Source organism: Prionailurus bengalensis, chromosome B1 (genome assembly GCF_016509475.1).
Source record: "Prionailurus bengalensis isolate Pbe53 chromosome B1, Fcat_Pben_1.1_paternal_pri, whole genome shotgun sequence".
Taxonomy (NCBI): domain Eukaryota; kingdom Metazoa; phylum Chordata; class Mammalia; order Carnivora; family Felidae; genus Prionailurus; species Prionailurus bengalensis.
Window position 1 is genome coordinate 176,233,183 of NC_057344.1, and position 20,640 is coordinate 176,253,822.

General features: G+C 36.9%; 1 protein-coding gene across 2 annotated transcripts in view; it reads left to right on the top strand.

Annotated features, from left to right (window-relative positions):
- The window catches only part of ARAP2 (ArfGAP with RhoGAP domain, ankyrin repeat and PH domain 2), a 179,653-nt gene that overhangs the window by 62,121 nt on the left and 96,892 nt on the right, over positions 1–20,640 (top strand). For both annotated transcript variants that reach the window (XM_043572810.1, XM_043572811.1), the window contains exons 11-14: positions 2,775–2,860; positions 3,615–3,797; positions 9,108–9,282; positions 9,742–9,876. In XM_043572810.1, coding sequence (XP_043428745.1) covers positions 2,775–2,860; positions 3,615–3,797; positions 9,108–9,282; positions 9,742–9,876 — 579 coding nt within the window. The remainder of the gene's footprint in view (positions 1–2,774; positions 2,861–3,614; positions 3,798–9,107; positions 9,283–9,741; positions 9,877–20,640) is intronic.

The following is a 20,640-nucleotide window of genomic DNA, read 5'->3' on the forward strand; positions in this document are numbered from 1 at the left end:
TGGTACTATGACTGGTTATCCTATTGTGACATTATAACTTACAGACAGTCTGAGAGCTCAGTGTATTTGGGGGTTCACAGTTGTGAACACCTAACACATAGCTTAGGTGTGTGGTCATATAGGTCTTGGAAAAGTCAGCCACATCCTAAACTTTACTTTCCAGCTCTACCAGGTACTGTGCTGGTCCTGGGAATTCAAAAGATGTGTGAGAGTTGTTATGTTCTCCACAGATCTATAAATAGTAATTTCAGTAGAGTATGATAAGGGCACGATCAGAGTTGAGTACAGGTTTCAGTGAAAGAAAATGTAGGAAGAGTGCTACCTTAGCTCAAGCAAAGACTGGGACAGTTGCTGCAAGCCCTTAGTACTTTTTGAGAGCTCTGTGCTTCCACATTTCTTAGCACACTAAGATTTTGTCAGGATGTAATTAACATCAATAGCAATAAGAATAAGCATCAGCTATCCCCCCTCTATTTTGTATTTTTTCCCCAACCTTTTTTGTTCTCTAGGCTCATTGGAAGAGAGCTTCTGTCTTGTTCAAGGATATTCTTTCTACTTATGTCCGCTGCTTCTTCTCTCCTTAGGATCCTCACCTCATCACTTATTCCCTCTCTGTAATGATGCAACCATGGTTTCTTTTGTTTCGGCATATAGAGTTAGGCAAGTCTGTCCTGTTGATGCTGGCTTCCGGAAAACATTCCATTCCTTTGTATTATTTTCTGTCTCATTTCCCCTTCATAGACAGGGTAACTTTCAAGAGTAGAATTCTGCACAGATTTTCTTCATTTCTTTCACTTCCTGCTTTTTATTCATCCTGTAATCAGTTTTCTTTTCTCTGTAGTCCAGTAAAAATATTCTCACCATGTTTATTAATGCATTTTCTCTCTCAGTTTGTATGTGGTAAGTTCCTCTATTTATTGTCACCTTGGCAGTGTTAGACACTGCAGTATTTGACCACTGTCTCTCTGACTTTCCCTCCTCCCTTAACTTCCAAAATACCGTCTTCTCTTAGTGTGTTCTTAATTCTCTGGTTATCCTTTTTTCACGTTACTTTTCCTTTGCCTGGTCCAAAGATAAAGGTGTTCCTTTCAGTTACATCTTCAATTGCCTTTCACTCTGATGTTCCTGAAGATGTTATTTATCATTTAAATTCAGCACTCACTCGTAAGTGGGCGATTCTCACTCTGTTGAACACCATACCCTTAGGTCTATCTACTGGAGTCTCTTCTTGGATTTGCTCAGGATAGCTCAAAAACAGCACATTAAAAATGGATCTCTTAGGGCACGTGGATGGCCCAGTCATGATCTCACTCTCAGCGCGGAGCCTGCTTCGGATCCTCTGTCTCCCTCTGGCTCTGCCCCTCCCTCGCTCATGCTCGCTCTCTCTCAAAAATAAATAAATAAACATTTAAAAAAATGGAGCTGTCATTGCTTCCCAACTCATTACATAATACTGAGCATGCTCATATATTCCACATCTTGGTCAGAGGCAATACTGTCTACCCTGCAGTCAGCCTCCTGACCCTTCCCCTTTCCTTAAAGCCCACCAAGTTCCATCCATTTTTATCATCGAAGGATCTCTACATGTGTGCTCCCTTTTGTTTCTCCTCCTGCTGCCTCAACTCGGTTTGTGTCATTTCTTGCCTTCACTACTCCAGGGGTTCCTGCCAGTTCTTCTGCATGTTTTCTGAGCTTGACTTTTTTCTGTGTTACCTTTAGATCATCTTCATAAATGCAAACCTATGCATCTTTCTACCCTTGGGATTTTAGAAGCTTGTGCTCTGAGTAGTTTCCATTTTAACAAAAGGAGGAAAGGAACCTCTTCCCTAATGTAGAGAGAGGTGTGAGCTTTCATGCTCAGAGGCAAACAATCCTTAAGATAAAGACAGTGTCTTGAATACCTTTGTTCCTTCTCAGACTAGAAAGCATCTGACACATTCCTAGGTGCCCAGTAATGATGATTTATACAGGATAATTGAGTCGATGAGAGTAGAATGCTGAGTTCTTATTCTCTATCAGGCATAAGTATAGAATAAAGAATCCATTGAAGATTTTTAGACATATGTTTATTAGAGTTGTAATATGTAATATACAAAAAGTACTAAGGGCTTGCAGCAACTGTCTCAGTCTTTGCTTGAGCTAAGGTAGTGCTCTTCCTCCATATTCTCTCAATGAAACCTGTACTCAGCTCTGGTCTTGCCCTTATACTCTACTGTAATTACTATTTATAGGTCTGTGGAGAACATATCAACTCTTATACATCTTTTGAATTCCCAGGACCAGAACAGTACCTGGTAGAGGTGGAAAGTAAAGTTTAGGATGTTTTCTCCAAGACCTTTATGACCACACACCTAGTTGTTGTTGTTGTTGTTGTTGTTGTTGTTTTTAGGATATCTGTGTTCACATACAAGTGATTTAAACACACCTGTCATAAAAGGTTTTGGTAACCTGTAATTGATAGTGAATTGCCACGTCATAAACATGCACACATATTTAGGTGTACAGATATATACATAGTTTTAAAACTGTAGTTTTATACCACCACAAGGTAGTGATAAAGTTGATTACTTTTATCCTTATCGTGGTTGGGATTTCTGTATAATTATCACCACTACTCTTAATGCTGTTGGCATGAAAGAAAGTAGGTATTGGTGTGTTTTCAGTTGAAAGGATATATACATATACACATATGTGTACACATAGACATTTTGAAAAAAAATAAAATACATTTACATACAAATTAAAATAGAAGTACAATTGTGTTTTGACTTCAGGACAACATAGATCTTTAGGACCAAAAGATTCCAAGGTTAGAAGTCTGAAAATGGATGCCAGCATTTGGAGCAATGAACTCATTGAGGTAAGTCTGACTTAACTGTGGTGGTAGTTAGCAGGGGTCCTGTAGTATCTAGCAGTGGAGTGGCATGAGTTACTTTAGGAGCTCTGCGAGAATGTTCTCACCACACTGTAAAAATGGCTTATAGTCTGATAGTGGTAGCTTTCGACTCCGACTTTTAGAATGCTTCTTAAATGAGATAGTTACTTTAAAAATAAAAAGTACAAGGAATCTAATAGTAACACCTACTTTTAAAGGCTTGACAGCTTTTTTATTTCTAAGCCAAAATTTTCTTTCTTTCTTTTTAACCCAGCATGGATAAAATATTAGAAAAGTGAATGAAAACATTTGGCAGAATTTTCTTTTCTTTCTCTTGGCCATGCTCTGTCATTAACTGCGCTCATCTGACTTTCTGTCTCCCATTTCCATTTTCTTCCTGGATTTTAGCACCACTCCCGACCACATTAACCCACCTACTCAGCCATTTTAAATGAATCTGTCTCTATGTGAGCTTCAAAAAATAATAATGCTTTTGCTGCAATTTGGTTGCTTGCAGTTTCTTTCCTAGCTAATCTTGTACTGTTATTAAAAGCAATGAGGCTGTATTTAAAATAGAAATAATATCTGCTTTCACATTCCATCTTCCTGAAAGATTTGGGTTTTTCATGTGTTTTTGCATATTTTATACTAAGTTGTGTTTTAATTTGTGAGTCAGGTTTTTACAGATTCAAATACATTTTATGAACTGATACTGTTTTATAACTTTTTAACAATTCAGCTCTTTATTGTCATTGGAAACAAAAGAGCAAATGACTTTTGGGCTGGTAATCTTCAAAAAGATGAAGAATTACACATGGACTCACCCGTAGAAAAGAGAAAAACCTTTATCACTCAGAAGTACAAAGAAGGAAGATTCAGGAAGACTCTACTAGCGTCTCTCACCAAAGAAGAATTAAATAAGGTATCAACAATATTTAACAATAGATGTAGATCTTGATGTCTTTAAAAAACGTGTCAAAGGGGCACTTGGGTGGCTCAGTCGGTTAAGCGTCCAACTTTGGCTCAGGTCATGATCTCACGGCTCATGAGTTCGAGACCTGTGTTGGCCTCTGTGCTCACAGCTCAGACCCTGGAGACTGCTTCAGAATCTGTGTCTCCCTCTCTCTGCCCCTCCACGACTTGTGCTCGCTCCCTTGCTCGCTCGCTCTCTCTCTTTCTCAGAAATAAACATGAAAAAAAATTTAAAAATATGTGTCAAGGATTTTGAAGAGTTTTAAAACGTCCTTTACTGTCTGATAAAAGTATTGCTTAATGTAATTTTATTTCCATTTGTGAGATTGTACTATTTATTGATTTTACCATTATTTTACTTAAGAATTCATTATGAATAGTAGATAAATTCTTTGTTCATCACTTGAGTTGCTAGCTAACTTAGGTCCATTATTCTTTTTATCCCCATACTTATTTATTTATTTTTGAGAGGGAGAACTCATGTATGAATGCACACAAACAAGCAGGGGTGGGGTAGAGATACAGGGAGAGAGAGAGAGAGAGAGAGAGAGAGAGAATCTCAAGCAGGCTCTTACACTGACCACGCAGAATCTGATGCAGGGCTTGATCCCTGGAACCATGAGGTCATGACCTGAGCCAAAATCAAGAATCAGATGCTTAACTGACTGAGCCACCCTGGCATCATCAAACCTAGTCCATTATTCTTAAAACTGTGACAACTTCCCTTATTTTAGGGACAGGACACTAAACAGAACTTCAGCTCATATACTGCTGACATTGTGTCACCAAAATCTACATCATTTACTCAGTGTATTGTTAGAAGCAATGGTTTGCTTTGTGCTGTTGACCTGAAGTGTTATTTGCCTTTGGCTGAATGATTCCAGATCTACTTGTGCCTGTTTTATGTTGCCCACTTGTTCTTTACCCTTTTGGCAAAGAAGTTGTTAAGCATCCTGCCTCCTTTCCTTTTTTAAATTGCTGCTTTGACTTTTTGTGTGTTAGGAGGCTTGTCTATGTAGAGATATTTAATACATGTGCTTTTTATATGCCTGTTGTTTTATTCTTAGAGAATACAGTCTTTCATGGTTATCAGTTTTCTGGTATGCTTTTAGTGGCAGTGTTTATGGATAAAAATGCTCAAATAAGTAGCATTATGCTAAACATCTTGGAAAATAAACACATAAAGGCCTTTTTCATACCTCTCTAGAAATTATAAGATTATAAAATTGATTTACATATCAGATTAGTTCCCCTAAAGTAAGTTTTTAGTCTTTGTACATCTTTGGTAATAACAGAGTGAGGCTATCAATTGATTTTAAGGCAGTGAACGACACACGAAAAATGAAGGATTGAATGGGCACCTGAGGTAGAGGAGAGTGAGGGAGATGGCAAGAGGGAGGGGCTTGGGAACTATTATTTATATAGGTTATTACTAAGACACAATTTTATTTTGGGTGGTAGTATCAGTGGTGTTAATTATATTATCAAAATAATTGACCAGACATGCATGGAATACTAACAGGGTATCATTAACGAAGGATTATGATTAATTCTGTGCACCAGAGGTCTGTAATAAATAAGCATATAAATAGTAAATTGTGGATATGAGGAAGTAATTGTGATAAAGTTACAGAACCAGGGCGTATCTTCATCCAATGGTTTCTTGCTTTCTGATGGTGATTGGTGTCTTTTTAGTGGGTATACTGATGTCCCCAAATAAAGTCCTCTCTGCTACACCACACAGTTCCATGAGTTCAGACGTTAGATAAATCTTACATTAATTACTAGCAATTGCCTTCTTCCTAAGAATATTATAGAGAAGTATACCCATTGGGATTTATTTCTACAATGGGGTTCTTAAAAATGGTAGTCTTAATATCAGTAAATAATTTGTACAAAAAATTTATTGAATATATATATTTTTAATTGGGATATAATTTACCTACAACATTGTGTAAGTTTATTCAACCTATTGATTTGATACATTTGTACAGTTGCAATATGATTACCATTGTAGTTGTAGCTAACACCTCTCTTACATCACATAATTATCATTTCTTCTTTTTTTTTGAGACCTTTTAAGATCTTTTAACAATCTTGAGGTAAATAATACAACATTATTGATTATAGTCACTGCATTGTGCATTATATATCCAGAACTTATTTTCTAGTTGCAAGTTTATACCTTAAACAACATCTCCCCAACACCTCTTTCCCCCACCCCCACACCCTTTGGTAACCACAGTCTCTTTTTTTTCTTAAGTTTATTTTGAGACAGGGAGAGCAAGCTGCATGTGTGTGTGAGCTGAGGAGAGGCAGAGAAAGGGAGAGAGAATCCCAAGCAGGCTCCATGCTGACCGCATGGAGCCTGACTCGGGGCTTGAACTCACAAACCACAGATCATGATAAGCCAGAATCAAGAGTCGGATGCTTAACTGATTGAGCCATCCAGATGCCCCTTGGTAGCCACAATCTAATCTGTGTTCCTATGAGGTGGCTTTTTTAGATTCTACATTTAAATGATAAATAATACATATCTTTCTCCATCTGGCTAATCTCATTAAGCATAATGCCTTCAGCTTCCATCCATGTCCCAAATGGCAGGATTTCCTTCTTCCTCGTGGCTGAATAATATTCCAGTGTGTGTGTGTGTGTGTGTGTGTGTGTGTGTGTGTGTGTGCAGTACGTGTATACTATATTGTCTGTATTCATTCATCTGTTGATGGATACTTAGGTTGTTTCCATATATTCGCTATTGTGAATAATTCTTTAATAACAGATTGCAGATATCTTTTTAATATTCTGTTTTGGGGCGCCTGGGTGGCGCAGTCGGTTAAGCGTCCGACTTCAGCCAGGTCACGATCTCGCGGTCCGTGAGTTCGAGCCCCGCGTCGGGCTCTGGGCTGATGGCTCGGAGCCTGGAGCCTGTTTCCGATTCTTTGTCTCCCTCTCTCTCTGCCCCTCCCCCGTTCATGCTCTGTCTCTCTCTGTCCCAAAAATAAATAAACGTTGAAAAAAAAATTAAAAAAAAATATTCTGTTTTTATTTCCTTTGGAGATATATATATACACACACACACACACACACACACACACACACATACCAGAAGTAAGGTTGCTGGATTATATGGCGTTTGTATTTTTAATTTTTTAAAGAACCTCTATACTGCTTTCTTTAGTGCCTGCACCAATTTACAGTTCCACCAATGGTGTATAATGGTTCTTTTTTCTTCTACGTCCTCAACATTTATCTCTCGTTCTCTTGATGACAGCCATTCTAATAGGTGTGAGATACATCTCATTGTGGTTTTGATTTGCATTGCCCTGATGATTAATAATGTTGAACATATTTGCATGTAACTGTTGACCATTTGGATGTCTTTGGAAAAATGTGTATTCAGTTTCTCTGCTAATTTTTCAATTATGTGTTTTTGTTGTTGAGCTTGTGTGTTCTTTATATATTTTCGATACGTACTCCTTATCTGAGGTATGGTTTGCAAGTACTCCTTCCCATTCTGTAGGTTGCCTTTTCATTGTGTTGATTTTTTTTTTTTCTGATGTAAAGCAGCTTCTTAGTTTGATGTAGTCCCACTTGTTGATTTTTTCTTTTGTTGCTTGTGCTTTTGGTGTCATCTCCAAAAAGTCACTGTCAAGACCAATTTCAAGGAGATTTTTCTTGTGTTGTCATGTAGGAGTTTTAAGGTATCAGGTCTTACGTTTAAGTCTTTAATCTTTTTGAGTGCATTTTTGTGAATGGTATAAGGTAGGGCTCCAGTTTCATTTTTTTCTGTATGTGGTTATCCAGTTTCCAGTACTATTTGTTGAAGAGACCATCTTTTTCCCATTGAGTGTTTGTGGTGGATATTTATTGCACGCTTAACAAGTTCTGAGTTCTTTTTTAGGTTCTGGGAATACAATTGTGGTAAAACATAAATGTGTTTCTTTTATTCATAAGAGTGGTAGTCAGGTAAAAGAGACTGTCCATGACCAGCCAGAGTTCAGTAAATACACCATAGCAAATACAGTCTGCTGTGAAGGAAAACAGTGGGGGGATGAAAGAATAAGAGTAAAAATACACATGATTTAAATGAGAGGGCAAAGCCTATTGCAGAAGATGGGATGTTAGCTGGTATTTTTTCTAACACCCTCATTTTGCAGATGAGGTCAGCTAAGACCCAGGGAGGAGAAGGGATTGCCTAAGATCACCTAGCAAATAAGTACAAAGTCAGATACAAGTCAGGCTGTTTGATTCTGATACAAAGGAAATTATGTTGGTTGGTGAGACTATGGTAGGAAAGGTAAGTACATTTTTTAGTAGTTGACCATCCAGGGCTGGAACTGTGAATGCATCCTGAGACCTCTTGGCTGTATACCCCAGAGCTGCAAATGGGGATGCTAAATGAGCAATTATTTGGAAGTTGCATTATAGAGGGTAAACTAACCAGTGATCTGTCCAGGTGTACCCTGTCAAGAAGGAGGTGAAATGGTGAGTCCTGGGCTAAAGAGTTAGATGGAATCAGGTGCTGAAATCACAGGGTTTGGAAGCCAGAAAAGTAAGGAAGCAGAAAGGGATGAGAAGAAGTGAAGGATAAGTGAAGGCATAAATGAAGGATAAGTGAAGGCAGCTTACTCAAGGTAACAACAAAAACAACAACACAGTTAGGTTCCAGCAGTTCCTATCCATTTGTACAATAATGTATAACGTAAGTATTTCATGTTGTTAATTATTACCTCCTGCTTGCTCTTCCTCCTCCCTACACATAACTCCACACAAAAGAAAAGATTCTGTGTTTGCTTTGCACTCATCTTTCAGATTCCCAAATCACAACAATGGTTTAAAAAATTATATAGATCTTGATTAGGCTGAAAAATACATACATTCAGCATTCATATGACAAAAGATTTAACAGGTACTTGATTATTACATTTTAAATGTTTTGCAATTTCTGAGCACTAGCCATTATTATAGTACGTAAGCATAAAAAATGTCTTCCTAAGCAACTACAATGGATTGGAAGGTTTGGAACATCCCAGCAACAGAACAATGAATTAAAACTTGGAGGTCTTAGGTTGTAATTTACATTCATACAAAGGCCTTTTGAGCCTATTGCTTAATTCAGGGCATACTTATTGTTAGTTTTCCTGGTTAAAAAAGGAATACAAAGTTCATCTTATAAATGGTTTGGTAGGCTTACACTCATTTTAGTAGCTAGAATTGTGTTTTCTTCCCTTAATAGGTCCTTTTTTCTTTTAACGACCAGGCTCTGTGTGCTGCTGTAGTAAAACCAGATGTTTTGGAAACAATGGCTTTGCTCTTCAGTGGAGCCGATGTCATGTGTGCAACTGGAGACCCTGTGCATAGCACCCCTTATCTGCTGGCCAAGAAGGCGGGACAGAGCCTGCAGATGGAGTTTCTCTACCATAACAAATTCTCAGGTTAGTCCCTGTCCCTGCATTAGCCTGGTCTCTTCTCACGTATCCCTGAAATGACCGAAGCACAAATCTGTTTATTTCTCAAATAAGGAGAACCATCAGAATGAAGACAAGTGTGATTGTTAAAAAGATGGGGGATGTTGAGGACCATATTTGTTTCATTTCAAGAAAATGTTTAGGAAGTAAATCTTGTATATTTCCTTAATCTTACAAATTAAAAATTAAAATAGTTAATGCCATGTAATTGTTGTCACCAAATTTAATTTTTCCATATGTGAATAATAAATATAACTGCTTATTTGCAAATTCTGTGCAAAGTAAAATATCTCTGTATATTTATTCTGTAGTGAATTTGAAGTAACTTTTCTTCTAGCTCAAGACTCACCTATATATTCATAAGCAAAGGGAAATAAATTATGTACATTTTAGATTTCACATGTATAATTTCTGTAATTTTTCCAGATTTCCCTCAACATGACATTCACTCTGAAGGTGGATTAGGTCAAGAGCCTTCCCAATCCATGTTCCTCTGTGACTTTTTGTATCAGGCTTCTGCCGCTGCTTCTAAACTTTCTACAGAGAAAAAACTGCTTGAAGGTATCTTTTCTGCTGCTTTTAGATTTTGTTATCTGTAAAACTTTATTTCATTATCAAAACAATTATGTTTAAATTATGATTTTTTCCCCTTAAGATGTTATATTTGATCTTGCAATAGAGAAGTCTTTTTTTGAGGGTTTCTAAATGCTTCAAGGCACAGATAGTATTTCATGCTCAGCAGCAGGGATTTACCACTGGGTTGGAATGCTGTGTGATTTCTCAACAGAATTCACTGATGTCTACTTGAGGGCCAGCTAACTCTGTTTCAGGATTTAAGGGTCATTCCAAAGAAATGTGAAACTCAGCCCTTTTCCTTGGGGACAGACACCCTAACTGGTGAGATTAGGTAGATAAATCTCAACACATAGGCAGAACTGACAAGCTTTCAGTACCTATTCTATCGGCATACTAAGTGATATGAAGTAGTTCAGTTCTGATTATAAGTGTATGCATGTATAAGTAGAATCAAGCTTAAGCATGGTTTCAAAAAATGATTGGAAGTAATTTAATTTAACAACCTATTGTAGGTTTGGGGAATTATCAGAGCAGTCATGTGGGCATTTATCCATCTCTGCATCCAGCTCCTGTGTCAAGCATGTGCTAAGCATTAGGAATTACAAAAATGAAAAAGACACAGGTCTCATGCTCATTGTTGAATACATATGAACTAATTTGAGAAATGTAGGCAGAAAAATGTAATGAGATCTGTCTTACTGGAACAAAGAGAATTTAAGAGAGATTAAGCTGTACAGGCCAATTGGTGTTGGGTGTTTAGAGGCTCAGGAGCCTAGTATTAATTCCCTAGGTGGTATAATCCAGCTGTACTACTCTATCAAAGGAAAAATAGGATAAAAAACTCACTTTAGGGTGTTAATCCTGATTCTTGTGCATTTAAAGTGATTATTTCAGTATAAATGCTTTATGTCCAAAGAAATGATATCCCTAAGTAGAATTATATTTTTTTATTAGATTTTCCAGAAAACAGTAGCTATCCTTTAGTGAGCAGGTACTATGTGTAAAGCATTGCTTTAGGGACTTTATGTACATTGACTGTAATCTTCATAATGAAAAATGGAGATGCTCAGCACGAAACAGAATTTTACATCTGATTTGTGTTATAATTGTTATTGTAATGCTTTGACCTGGTCCAAGTGTGATGGCTGGTGACATTTTGAATTTAGATGTTTTTGGTTCCTTCAGCAATTGATTTTTAAATATCTCCGCTTACTCAATATAGCAAATGATAAATGAAGATTTTATAGAGATTTTTTCATTTTCTAGTGCTCTTTAGTATTTACCCTTACGTAGTCAGAAGTTGGTCAGAAATGGGCAGGGGAGTACCTGAATAATCTATGAATTGACTGTAGTAATTATTAAAATAATCAGATAGTAGGCAGTTAATGTACTTGTAAATAAATTTACAGATATTCTAGACTATTTCTTCTGAATAGTGGGACACCTTATATCCACCCTTCAATCACTTATGAAAAGATGAAATAGGGAAATTGAAACATGAGATTTTCTTTCTAAAACTTCAGTGTATCATAAGCACTCAGCAGTTAAAAATAAGCTTTCATTTATTTTTTTGGCAAAAATAAAATACAAAATAAAAACCATTGAGCTTATAATATTTATAGACTTAATGGTTTGTTTTAATATTTCCTTGAAATAGATTGCTTTTCTTAATCACTTGAGGAATAAATTAATATTTTAAATTTGTGACTAAATCATTCTTTCCTTTTATCTTTTAAATTGACTATGGATTTAGAAACTGGTGCATTCTTTGTATATGTAATTTAATTAGGGATGTTTTCTCACTTTGGAACATCCTGTTTTAAGAACTATGAAATTAAGCTTTTGTACTTTGGCTGTGTAGCATAACAGATACTATTTTATTGGAGAATAATCTCCTGGTAATGCACTCTTCGATGATCTTCATTTTTTCCATCCAGTTTGTCAGCAAGTTCTATCATTTCAAACTCAAAATAGATCTTGAATCAGTTGGCCCATCATGTACTCTGGGTTGCAATGCCTCCCTTACTTGTCTCCCAATAACTACCCTAGTTTCCTTCCAAATTATTCTACAAAAGCAGATTTAATGATAATTTTTATCATTTGTCAATTCACAGGTCTTATATTTTCATTGTTTGAATATATTTAGCAGCTTCCCATTCCAGAATATAGCCCTATTCCTTATTATGACCTAAAAGACCTTCCTGTCCCTTCCCTGCTTCATCTCATATCGCTCCTCCCTACACTCACATGCCTGGCCACACGGTTGTCCTCTGTTTCTACAACACATAATGTTCTTTTCTGACCTTTTGGACTTTTGTAGTTGCTGTTCATTTTCAAGGAGGTCACTTCCCCCAGTCTGGCTTTTTCTCATTTTTCAGGCAACAGTTTAGTGCTACTAGAGAATTCTGTCGCTGGCAGCTCTTTCCTTTCATAGGGTGCTGCTTGCTTCCATCATAGCATCTATGGCATGAAGATGATCCCTCCTTTATGGATTTGTTTCTCCCACTCTCTGGAGTGAGAACTCATTGGGGCATTGGCATTTGCTGGCTTATTCAAGCTTATCAAATCTTTGGTGCCTGAAATAGTGTCAACACATAGTAGTCACGTGTAAATACATATTGAATAAATGTCCATTTCTCTAATCAAGTTATTACCAGTGTAAAAGTGCAAGAGACTTGTTAATATTTTGTCTTTGACTTGTGCCTAAAATATATAATTGCTGGTCAACAGACATATGAAAAGATGCTGAACATCACTAATCATTAGGGAAGTGCATCTCCAAACCATCTTACACCTGTCAGTGTGGTTAGGATCTAAAAGACAAGACATAGATGTTGGCAAGGATGTGGACAACCCTCATGTGCTGCTGGTAGGGATATAAATCAGTGAAGCCACTGTGAAACACAGGATGGCGATTCCTCAAAAAATTAAAAATAGAAGTACCATATGACCTGGTAGCGAAAACAGTAATTCAAAAAGATGTATGCAGCATTATTTACAATAGCCAAATTACGGAAGCAACATAAATGTCTATCCATAGAAGAATAGATAAAGGCGATGTGGTGTGTGTGTGTGTGTGTGTATATATATATATATACACACATATATACTATGGATTATTACTCAGCTATAAAAGAGAATGGTATCTTGGTATTTGGGACAATATGGATGGACCTGGAGGTTATTGTGCTAAGTGAAATGAGTCAAATCAAATACTATATATAAATTCACTTACATGTGTAATCTAAAAAGCAAAACAAATGAACAAATAAATGAAGAAAAAAACCCCAGAAACACAATCATAAATACAGAGAACAAATTAGTGGTTACCAGAGGGGAGGGGGTTGGAGAGGAGGGGCAAAATGGTGAAGGGGATTAAGAGGTACAGATTTCCAGTTATGAAATAATTAAGTCATGGGGATGAAAAGTACAGCATCGGGAACATAGTGATATAATAATGCTGACAAATAGTGACAGATGGCAACGTGCTTATCACAGTAAGCATGCATAACGTATAGAATTGTCAAATCACTGTTGTGTACCTGAGAGGTATGTTGTACAACTGCAACTCCTATAACGTTGTATGTCAACCAGACTCCATATATTTTATATATGTAATTACTGACACAAAACATTTTTTTCAATAAGTGTCTACTTAAAAATGAAGAAAGGGGCGCCTGGATGGCTCAGTTGGTTAAGCTTCCGACTTCGGCTCAGGTCATGATCTCATGGTCCGTGGGTTTGAGCCCCGCGTTGGGCTCTGTGCTGACAGCTCAGAGCCTGGAGCCTGCTTTGGATTCTGTGTCTCCCTCTCTCTCTCTGACCCTCCCCCATTCAGGCTCTGTCTCTCTCTGTCTCAAAAACAAATAAACGTTGGAAAAAATTTTTAAAAATGAAGAAAATATGGAACTATCAAGAAACAGAGTTCCATTTGTTTTGTGGGTTTTTTTTGTTGTTGTTGTTTTCTTTCTTTGCTCTCTCAAGATGCTGCAGCGGTGTTACTCCTATCGGGAACCATCTTTATGGGGAAAAAATGAATTATTTGGAAAGATTTGGAGATGAAAGTGTGTTTGTCACCTTTGGCCCTGGCTGGCAAGCATCTGGACTGCACCCCTCTGCCAGTGCTTGTCAGGACAGCCATAGAGCAGCATGATTAAACAGGAAGAAAACAGGATAAAATGCATGCAGTCCTTCAGAGAGTTACGAGAGACTTCAAATTGTCAGTTCAGGTTTTCAGGATTCGAAGTTCTTCTAGTCTCAGGTTATGAAGACTGATCTGTAGTTTTCTTTTTCTTTTATTTTTTCTCTTCTCAATTTAGTGTTCATGAAAAGAAAGATTGATAGCTCATATTAAACGTAAGTATAGAGCTGAACAGTAGCATCCTGGTTTTGTTTTGTGTTTTCTCCTCTCAACTGTATTTTTCCCCCTTGGTGTATTACTGTCATTTGTTGACACAGTGTTTGATTTTTTGAAAAGCGAGTGGTTGATACGGTTTACTAGAAACTCTATATCATCTGTTTATATTTAATTTCATAGATTAGCATTGAGGAATTTTGAGGATCTTTTGTTCTATAATGCCTGGCTTGTATAGTCTAACAATGTTTCTTCAAGGCTAAAACGCATTTATTTTAAATGAAAAGAATTCCTAGTGTGCATTCCTATTTTCAGTGAATGCTGAATACCATCATTTTATGAAATTCTTCATCAGGAACCAGCTTCATGGTTTCAAAAAATAATAGTTTTGTTTTAGCTATCTTAGAATTACTCTGCATATATGTATTCCAAGCCATGACCTCTCCTCTCTCCAGTATGTTTTAAAAATGGGCTTACATGCTTCACATGTATAACAGGCACAGAGAAGCAGTATGTAAAGTAGGTTCCCAGAGCCTGGCTGCCTGAGTTCTGCTCTCAGCTCTGATGCTAAGTACTTGTGTGATCTTGGCGAAGTCAGGTAACCGTTTTGTGCCTGTGGACAGGAAGGGATGTGTAATAGAACTAACCTAATAGGGGTTTTCTGAGGGTTCAGCGAGTTAATGGAAATAAAATGTGCAGCAGAGTGCATGGCACATATGATGATAGGATGAGGAACAGCAGAAGCAGCAACAGGGGGCTGTCTGTATACACAGCTGCTTCTGATTTCCAGGTAGCATCGGAGTTTATACATATTCTGCAGGTGGTAGCCGACAGCCAGTGTACCCAACCACAGTAGTCACATCGCTTCACAGTAGTGTTTCAATAGGTCACCTCTGGAGCCCCTTTATGTGTGTTTGAGTAAATTCCAATCATGTTTTTCTTCCCTGTTCTGAATATGAACATTGAACGGAATGAGCAACCTCTCCAGCCAGTCCAACTACCATACACACCAGCTTTTGTCAAACAGCTTGTATCTTGAGAGTTACCCTCTCTGTGGCCCCAATTTTATTTCTCGTGGACATCATCTGGTTAAATGGTTAACGGTAAGACTTCTTATGTAGCAGAGAGGGTATTCTCAAAGACAGAGTTAGGAGAGCATATCTGAATTGGGCTAAGCAGACAGGTGCAACCCAAAGTGAGCTTTTCATTGCTTCCCAAATGAGTAAGAATGCAAAGATTTCCTATCACAGCTTTGTTATTATAAATGCTCAAAGGTAACATCTGTGCCTGCCTTGTCTGACCTCTGGCCCATTTGCACTTAAAAAAAAGACAAATCAAGAGTTATAGTGATGATAATCCTATAGAAATCCCCTCAAGTCCATATTTTTAACTTAAAATGAGTTCACACTCACCTTTTTAAAGGATCTGTCGTTTCTTTCCCATTAGAATTTACATAATTAGACTCTGCATTTACATTTATTTTATGCATCCTGCATTTGGCACTTCTTGTTTAAGACCTTCCAATGACTCCCACTTGTCTGCTGAGAAAGGAGCAAAGTCTTGAACACCTGTACTGTGAGACTGCTGGGGCCTGGCCTCTGCTGTCTCTGCTGTGTCTGTCTTCATCTTTCCTATTTGCTAACTTCATGTGTAATCCGGTTCTCTGGCCAAATAGATTTTTGGAAGTTTCCCCTTTCCTTGACTTTTCTCATAGTGTTCTTTCCCAGAGTTATGGAGTGATTGATTGTACCTCCAAATGTATTTTTGACTCCTTTAGAAACCTGTCTTTTTAGTCATGAATAACAATTTCAAAAGCTGGTTTTTTTGTGAAATTTTTTATCATTCTAGTCTGAGGGTGGCTTCTTCCATGAATGCTTCTAATCCCTAAAGGGACCCCCCCCAACCATAGTTCTTATTCTAACCACATTTCCCCTTAGATTGGATTGCAAACTGTATGAGGACAGGGGGCAAGATTCCTAATCTGTGCCAGTAATTATCTGCGTACTCAGTAAATGTTCATGGTTTTGCATTATTTTTCATGAAGATTATTCTCATCATCAGAGTGCATTGTTTTGAAGTTATAACTCCAGTTGATTAGTACTTTGACTTTTCCTTGTCGTGTATTTTAGAAATCTGCCATCAATATTCATTTAACAATTATGGCCTATCATGAATTTCATACAACTCTGCAGAGTACACACTGTGACTCAGGATCCGAGGCTCCTGGAAACTCAGTATATCACCTTCCAAGAGGCTTCGATTGGTGTCTGTGAGCATTCCTTTCTGGTGCCCGTGAAGAAATTCTTTATGCTGTTTTCTTCTTCCAGTCATGATTCAACTTTTCATTTGGCAGTATCTCAGAATACAGTGATCTCAAGCTCTCAGGATTTCCACCTTTTAAGTGTTTCTCCTTGTGATGGTTTTTGAGACTAAACACATTATCTTCTTTCTTCTACTTCTCTCCCCACTCTACATATGATAAAGGGAAATTTAAAGAGGAGGATGATAACTATTTTCTTTTAACTTTTTATTTTTAATTATGTTAACATAATTTCCAACTTAGAAAAGTTACAAGCATGGTACAAAGAGTTCTCATATACCCTTTGCCCAGACTTCCCAAATATTAATGTCTTACTTTGTCATTTTTCTTTCTGTGTATGCATGTATATATGTACATACATGTGTATGTGTGTGTATGCATATGTTTAGAGTTACTTAAAAGTAGGTTGCAGACATTATGCCCTTGTATCCCTAAGTATCTCAATGTTATTTCTTAAAAAGAAAGACATGCCCTGAAATAACCATGCTATAGTGATCAAAATCTGGAAATTATCTGATCTACAGATTTTATTTATTACAGCTATGTGTATAAACCTTATTTAGTAGCTTTAATGTCTGTAGATCTAATGTATATTTGAAATGCAACATTAGGGGTTGCTTATATAATTTGATTCTTGGCAATAACTGTAGTTTAAGAGTTTGTACAATCTCTAGAGTCCAGAAATGGGGTAGTGAGATGATAATTAAAATATAATTAGTTTTAACTCCCAGAGACTGAAAATTTCAAATATTTTTTTCTTCCTAGAATTCTTTTTTTTAATTTATTTATTTTGAGAGAGAGAGCATAAGCGGGAGGGGCAGAGAGAGAGAGAATGTCAAGCAGGCTACACACTGTCAGTACAGAGCCAGACATGGTGCTTGAACTCACAAACCATTAGATCATGACCTGAGCCGAAATCCAGAGTCAGACACTTAATCGACAGAGCCACCCAGATACCCTGCTAGCATTTCTTTTTTAAAAACGTTCAAATTTAATATTTTACCTCACTTATTCAGAGAGTCATTTGGCAAACTACAGACTTTGAATTACATCACTAAAACCTATAGAAAATAACATCTTTCAGCATTTAATTTTCATGCTAGTGTCTTTCACTAGGAGATATATAGGATGACTAATGGGTTTTTTGCTCAATGAGCAAAGCTCATTGTTTAAGTTCTTTAAAGTGGGAGTTAAAAGGGAGTGATGAAGCTTAATAACCAATTTTGGTAATGCAAAGACAGGTTATATAAAATCACTATATTTGGTTGGTGTTCATCCCTTTCATTTGAACTCTTGGATTTATTTATATTTTCATTGTTTAAGTTTCAGTTGAGAAGTAAACAAGGAGTGACATGGGTACTTTAGAATGTATAATAATGTAAAACCCACTAGAAGAGTGAAATAATAAATACTTTATATTTGCACATAATTTTTAGAATTCAGTAGCAGTAGAATGAGCCTGGATAGACCCATTTCCAAAATGACACTTACTTTCCAGCCCCACTATCTTCCATTAGACTCCACTCTAGCCAATAAGCCTTGCCCCTTTTTTTAAAAAAAAAAGGACCCAAAATTTTACTTTCAGAACTAAAAGAGATAAAGCATATACAGTCTTTAGGAAGTAGTTTCTGACTTCCATTATTATGTTACTCAATTTGGTTGTAGCACTTAAAAACTTCTCCTCCCCACTTTACCATTTTAGTGGTCAATAACAATCATCCTTAGCTTAAGTTTTGTTTATACCAATATTGCTTCATGTTTATGGACCATTATTTATATTCATGGCTGCATTGTCTCAGATATTCTGTTAACCTGTACAATTTACTTTCACAAATGAAATTCTCATAGTTGATGCATTAGCAGAATTTGGCTCATTCTGTACCTTTAAAGTGTGTTCCATGGTGACATTTTTGTAGTCAGGTCTTCTGTATGTAGTTCTTTGACCCTCTCCGTTATTCTTGTTCGTCAGCCCTGAACCATTTCCAGTTCTGGTTCATCAGCTGTCTTCCACCTTTATTTGGATCCCTGTGTGATTTCAGACTCATTCTTGCTACCCTCTAGAATTGCTTGTTTCTCTTATTAGAGAATAGCTTGGCCAGTGTTTTCCATCTATTTTTCTTGCTTCTGCTTTCAGACCGTTGAGATTTCTGAGAATTGCCAGTTAGGGAACCATGCCTTTTCAGTTGGCCACAAGTTCATGCGGGTCTGTTTTTTTAGTTTGGTTTTAACGTAATCTGGTTGCAGCATGCTAATTGGTGATCTTTATAAGCAACTTTTTTTTTTCTAACTTTTATTGTACCGAAGGAAAGATAAAATGGTTTCAATGGAAAACAGATATTTGTTCCTTGTTTTTTCATTCTTGGACATTATTCTTTGTCGTTGATAAATTCTTTTCCTCTGATCTTTTTCTCTTTTTTTGGAAGTAATATTAGGATCTTCCAGCTCCATCATCTTGTACTATGTTTTTTCTCCCTCTTGTTTTGGGAAAGTTTCTTTCTAACCTTTCTCTCTTTTTTTATTTAAAAAAATTAAAATTCATGATTCTATTTTTAATTATCAAAACTTTTTGTGTTCTTATTTTTTCTTTTTAGAACATGCTGTACTTGTTTTAAAGCTACACTATCTTTCCTTGACAGTCTGATATTTATAGTTTTAAAAATTTAATATTTTGATTTTGGTCTCTGTCTTTTATGTTGGAAGGTTTCTTTTAAATGTTTGGGATCAGGTGTGAGAAGACTCCATGAGTCTCTTGCTGGGAATGTTGGGATTGGGGTATTGGTTATCACTGGCTTCAACATTTTGTATGAAAATGTGGGCAGATAACTAGGAGTCTGTAGAATGACACGTAACCACTTTTTTTTTCCAGATGGTACCTTATCTCTGCCTCAAGACAATGCCTAGAGGCCCCCAGGTTAGAATCTGTCTGGTCCAGTTTCTCCAGAGTAAAGGACCCAACTTCCACATGAGTGAGGAGGCCTTGTTGCTTAGCTGCTTTAGCACAGGGGAGAAAATGAATGGACTTTACTCCCTTTATATAATAAACTTGTTTCAGATCTACTTCTCACCCTACACTTCTTTAGGTATTAGCCTCTCCCGTAATTTATAGAACTTTGTGGAACATTACTTGCTGCCTGTTAACTTCCTCTGCATGTCTGAAGGTACCAGCTTTTGCCTCTGAGACAAGTCAGTCATTTGCTATGTACTGTGGATCTCTTTGGTTCTTTGTCCTTTTGAGTTTGTACTGTCTCTTCGCTGTCATTCTGTTGTGGTATTGGGTGGGAATGGAGATACATACATGGACCCATCCGGCTATGCTTAAAAGTAATTCCATTTATGATTTTCCTGTTGGCTCTTTAACACATTGCTTATTTTTGTATTTATTTTAATACAGAGTTAGCAACCTCATCTGAATCATCTCCATAACTAATAACTTTACTTTCCAGTTTATGAAAATAATAATTTTAACAAACTTTCTCTAGGCTATGCAGTGTGATGATTCTTTTTTTAAATTTTGTTTTGTTTATTTATTTTGAGAGAGAGAGAGTGAGCATGAACAGGGGAGGGCCAGAGAGAGAGAGAGAGAGAGAGAGAGAGAGAATCCCAAGCAGGTTCCATGCTGTTAGTGCAGAGCCCCATGCGGGGCTCGATCTCATCAACTGGGAGATCATGACCTGAGCTGAAATCAAGAGTCAGATGCTTAACTGACTAAGCCACCCAGGCGCCCCTACAGTGTGGTGATTCTTGAGAATAGAAAAAAAACATTCCTCGTTATCAAATAGCTTATAGCATTTCTGTATAAACACATTTAATTTGCTACATTGTTCAAATTGCAGTTATATTTAAAAATATTATTTTAAATTGTCAGCATATGTTTAAACAGCCACCTATAAAGTCACTTCTACATGCTTCACATGTATTGCATCCTTTGATCACCACAGCAATCCTATGAGTTCGATGGTTTTCTTATCCTCATTTTGAAGATTAGGAACCTGAGAGAATGGCGAAGTTGTATTTCAGGAGTACCCAGTTAGTGATGAAGGCTTTGTTAGAATCCAGAGTCTTTGACTTCCAGTTC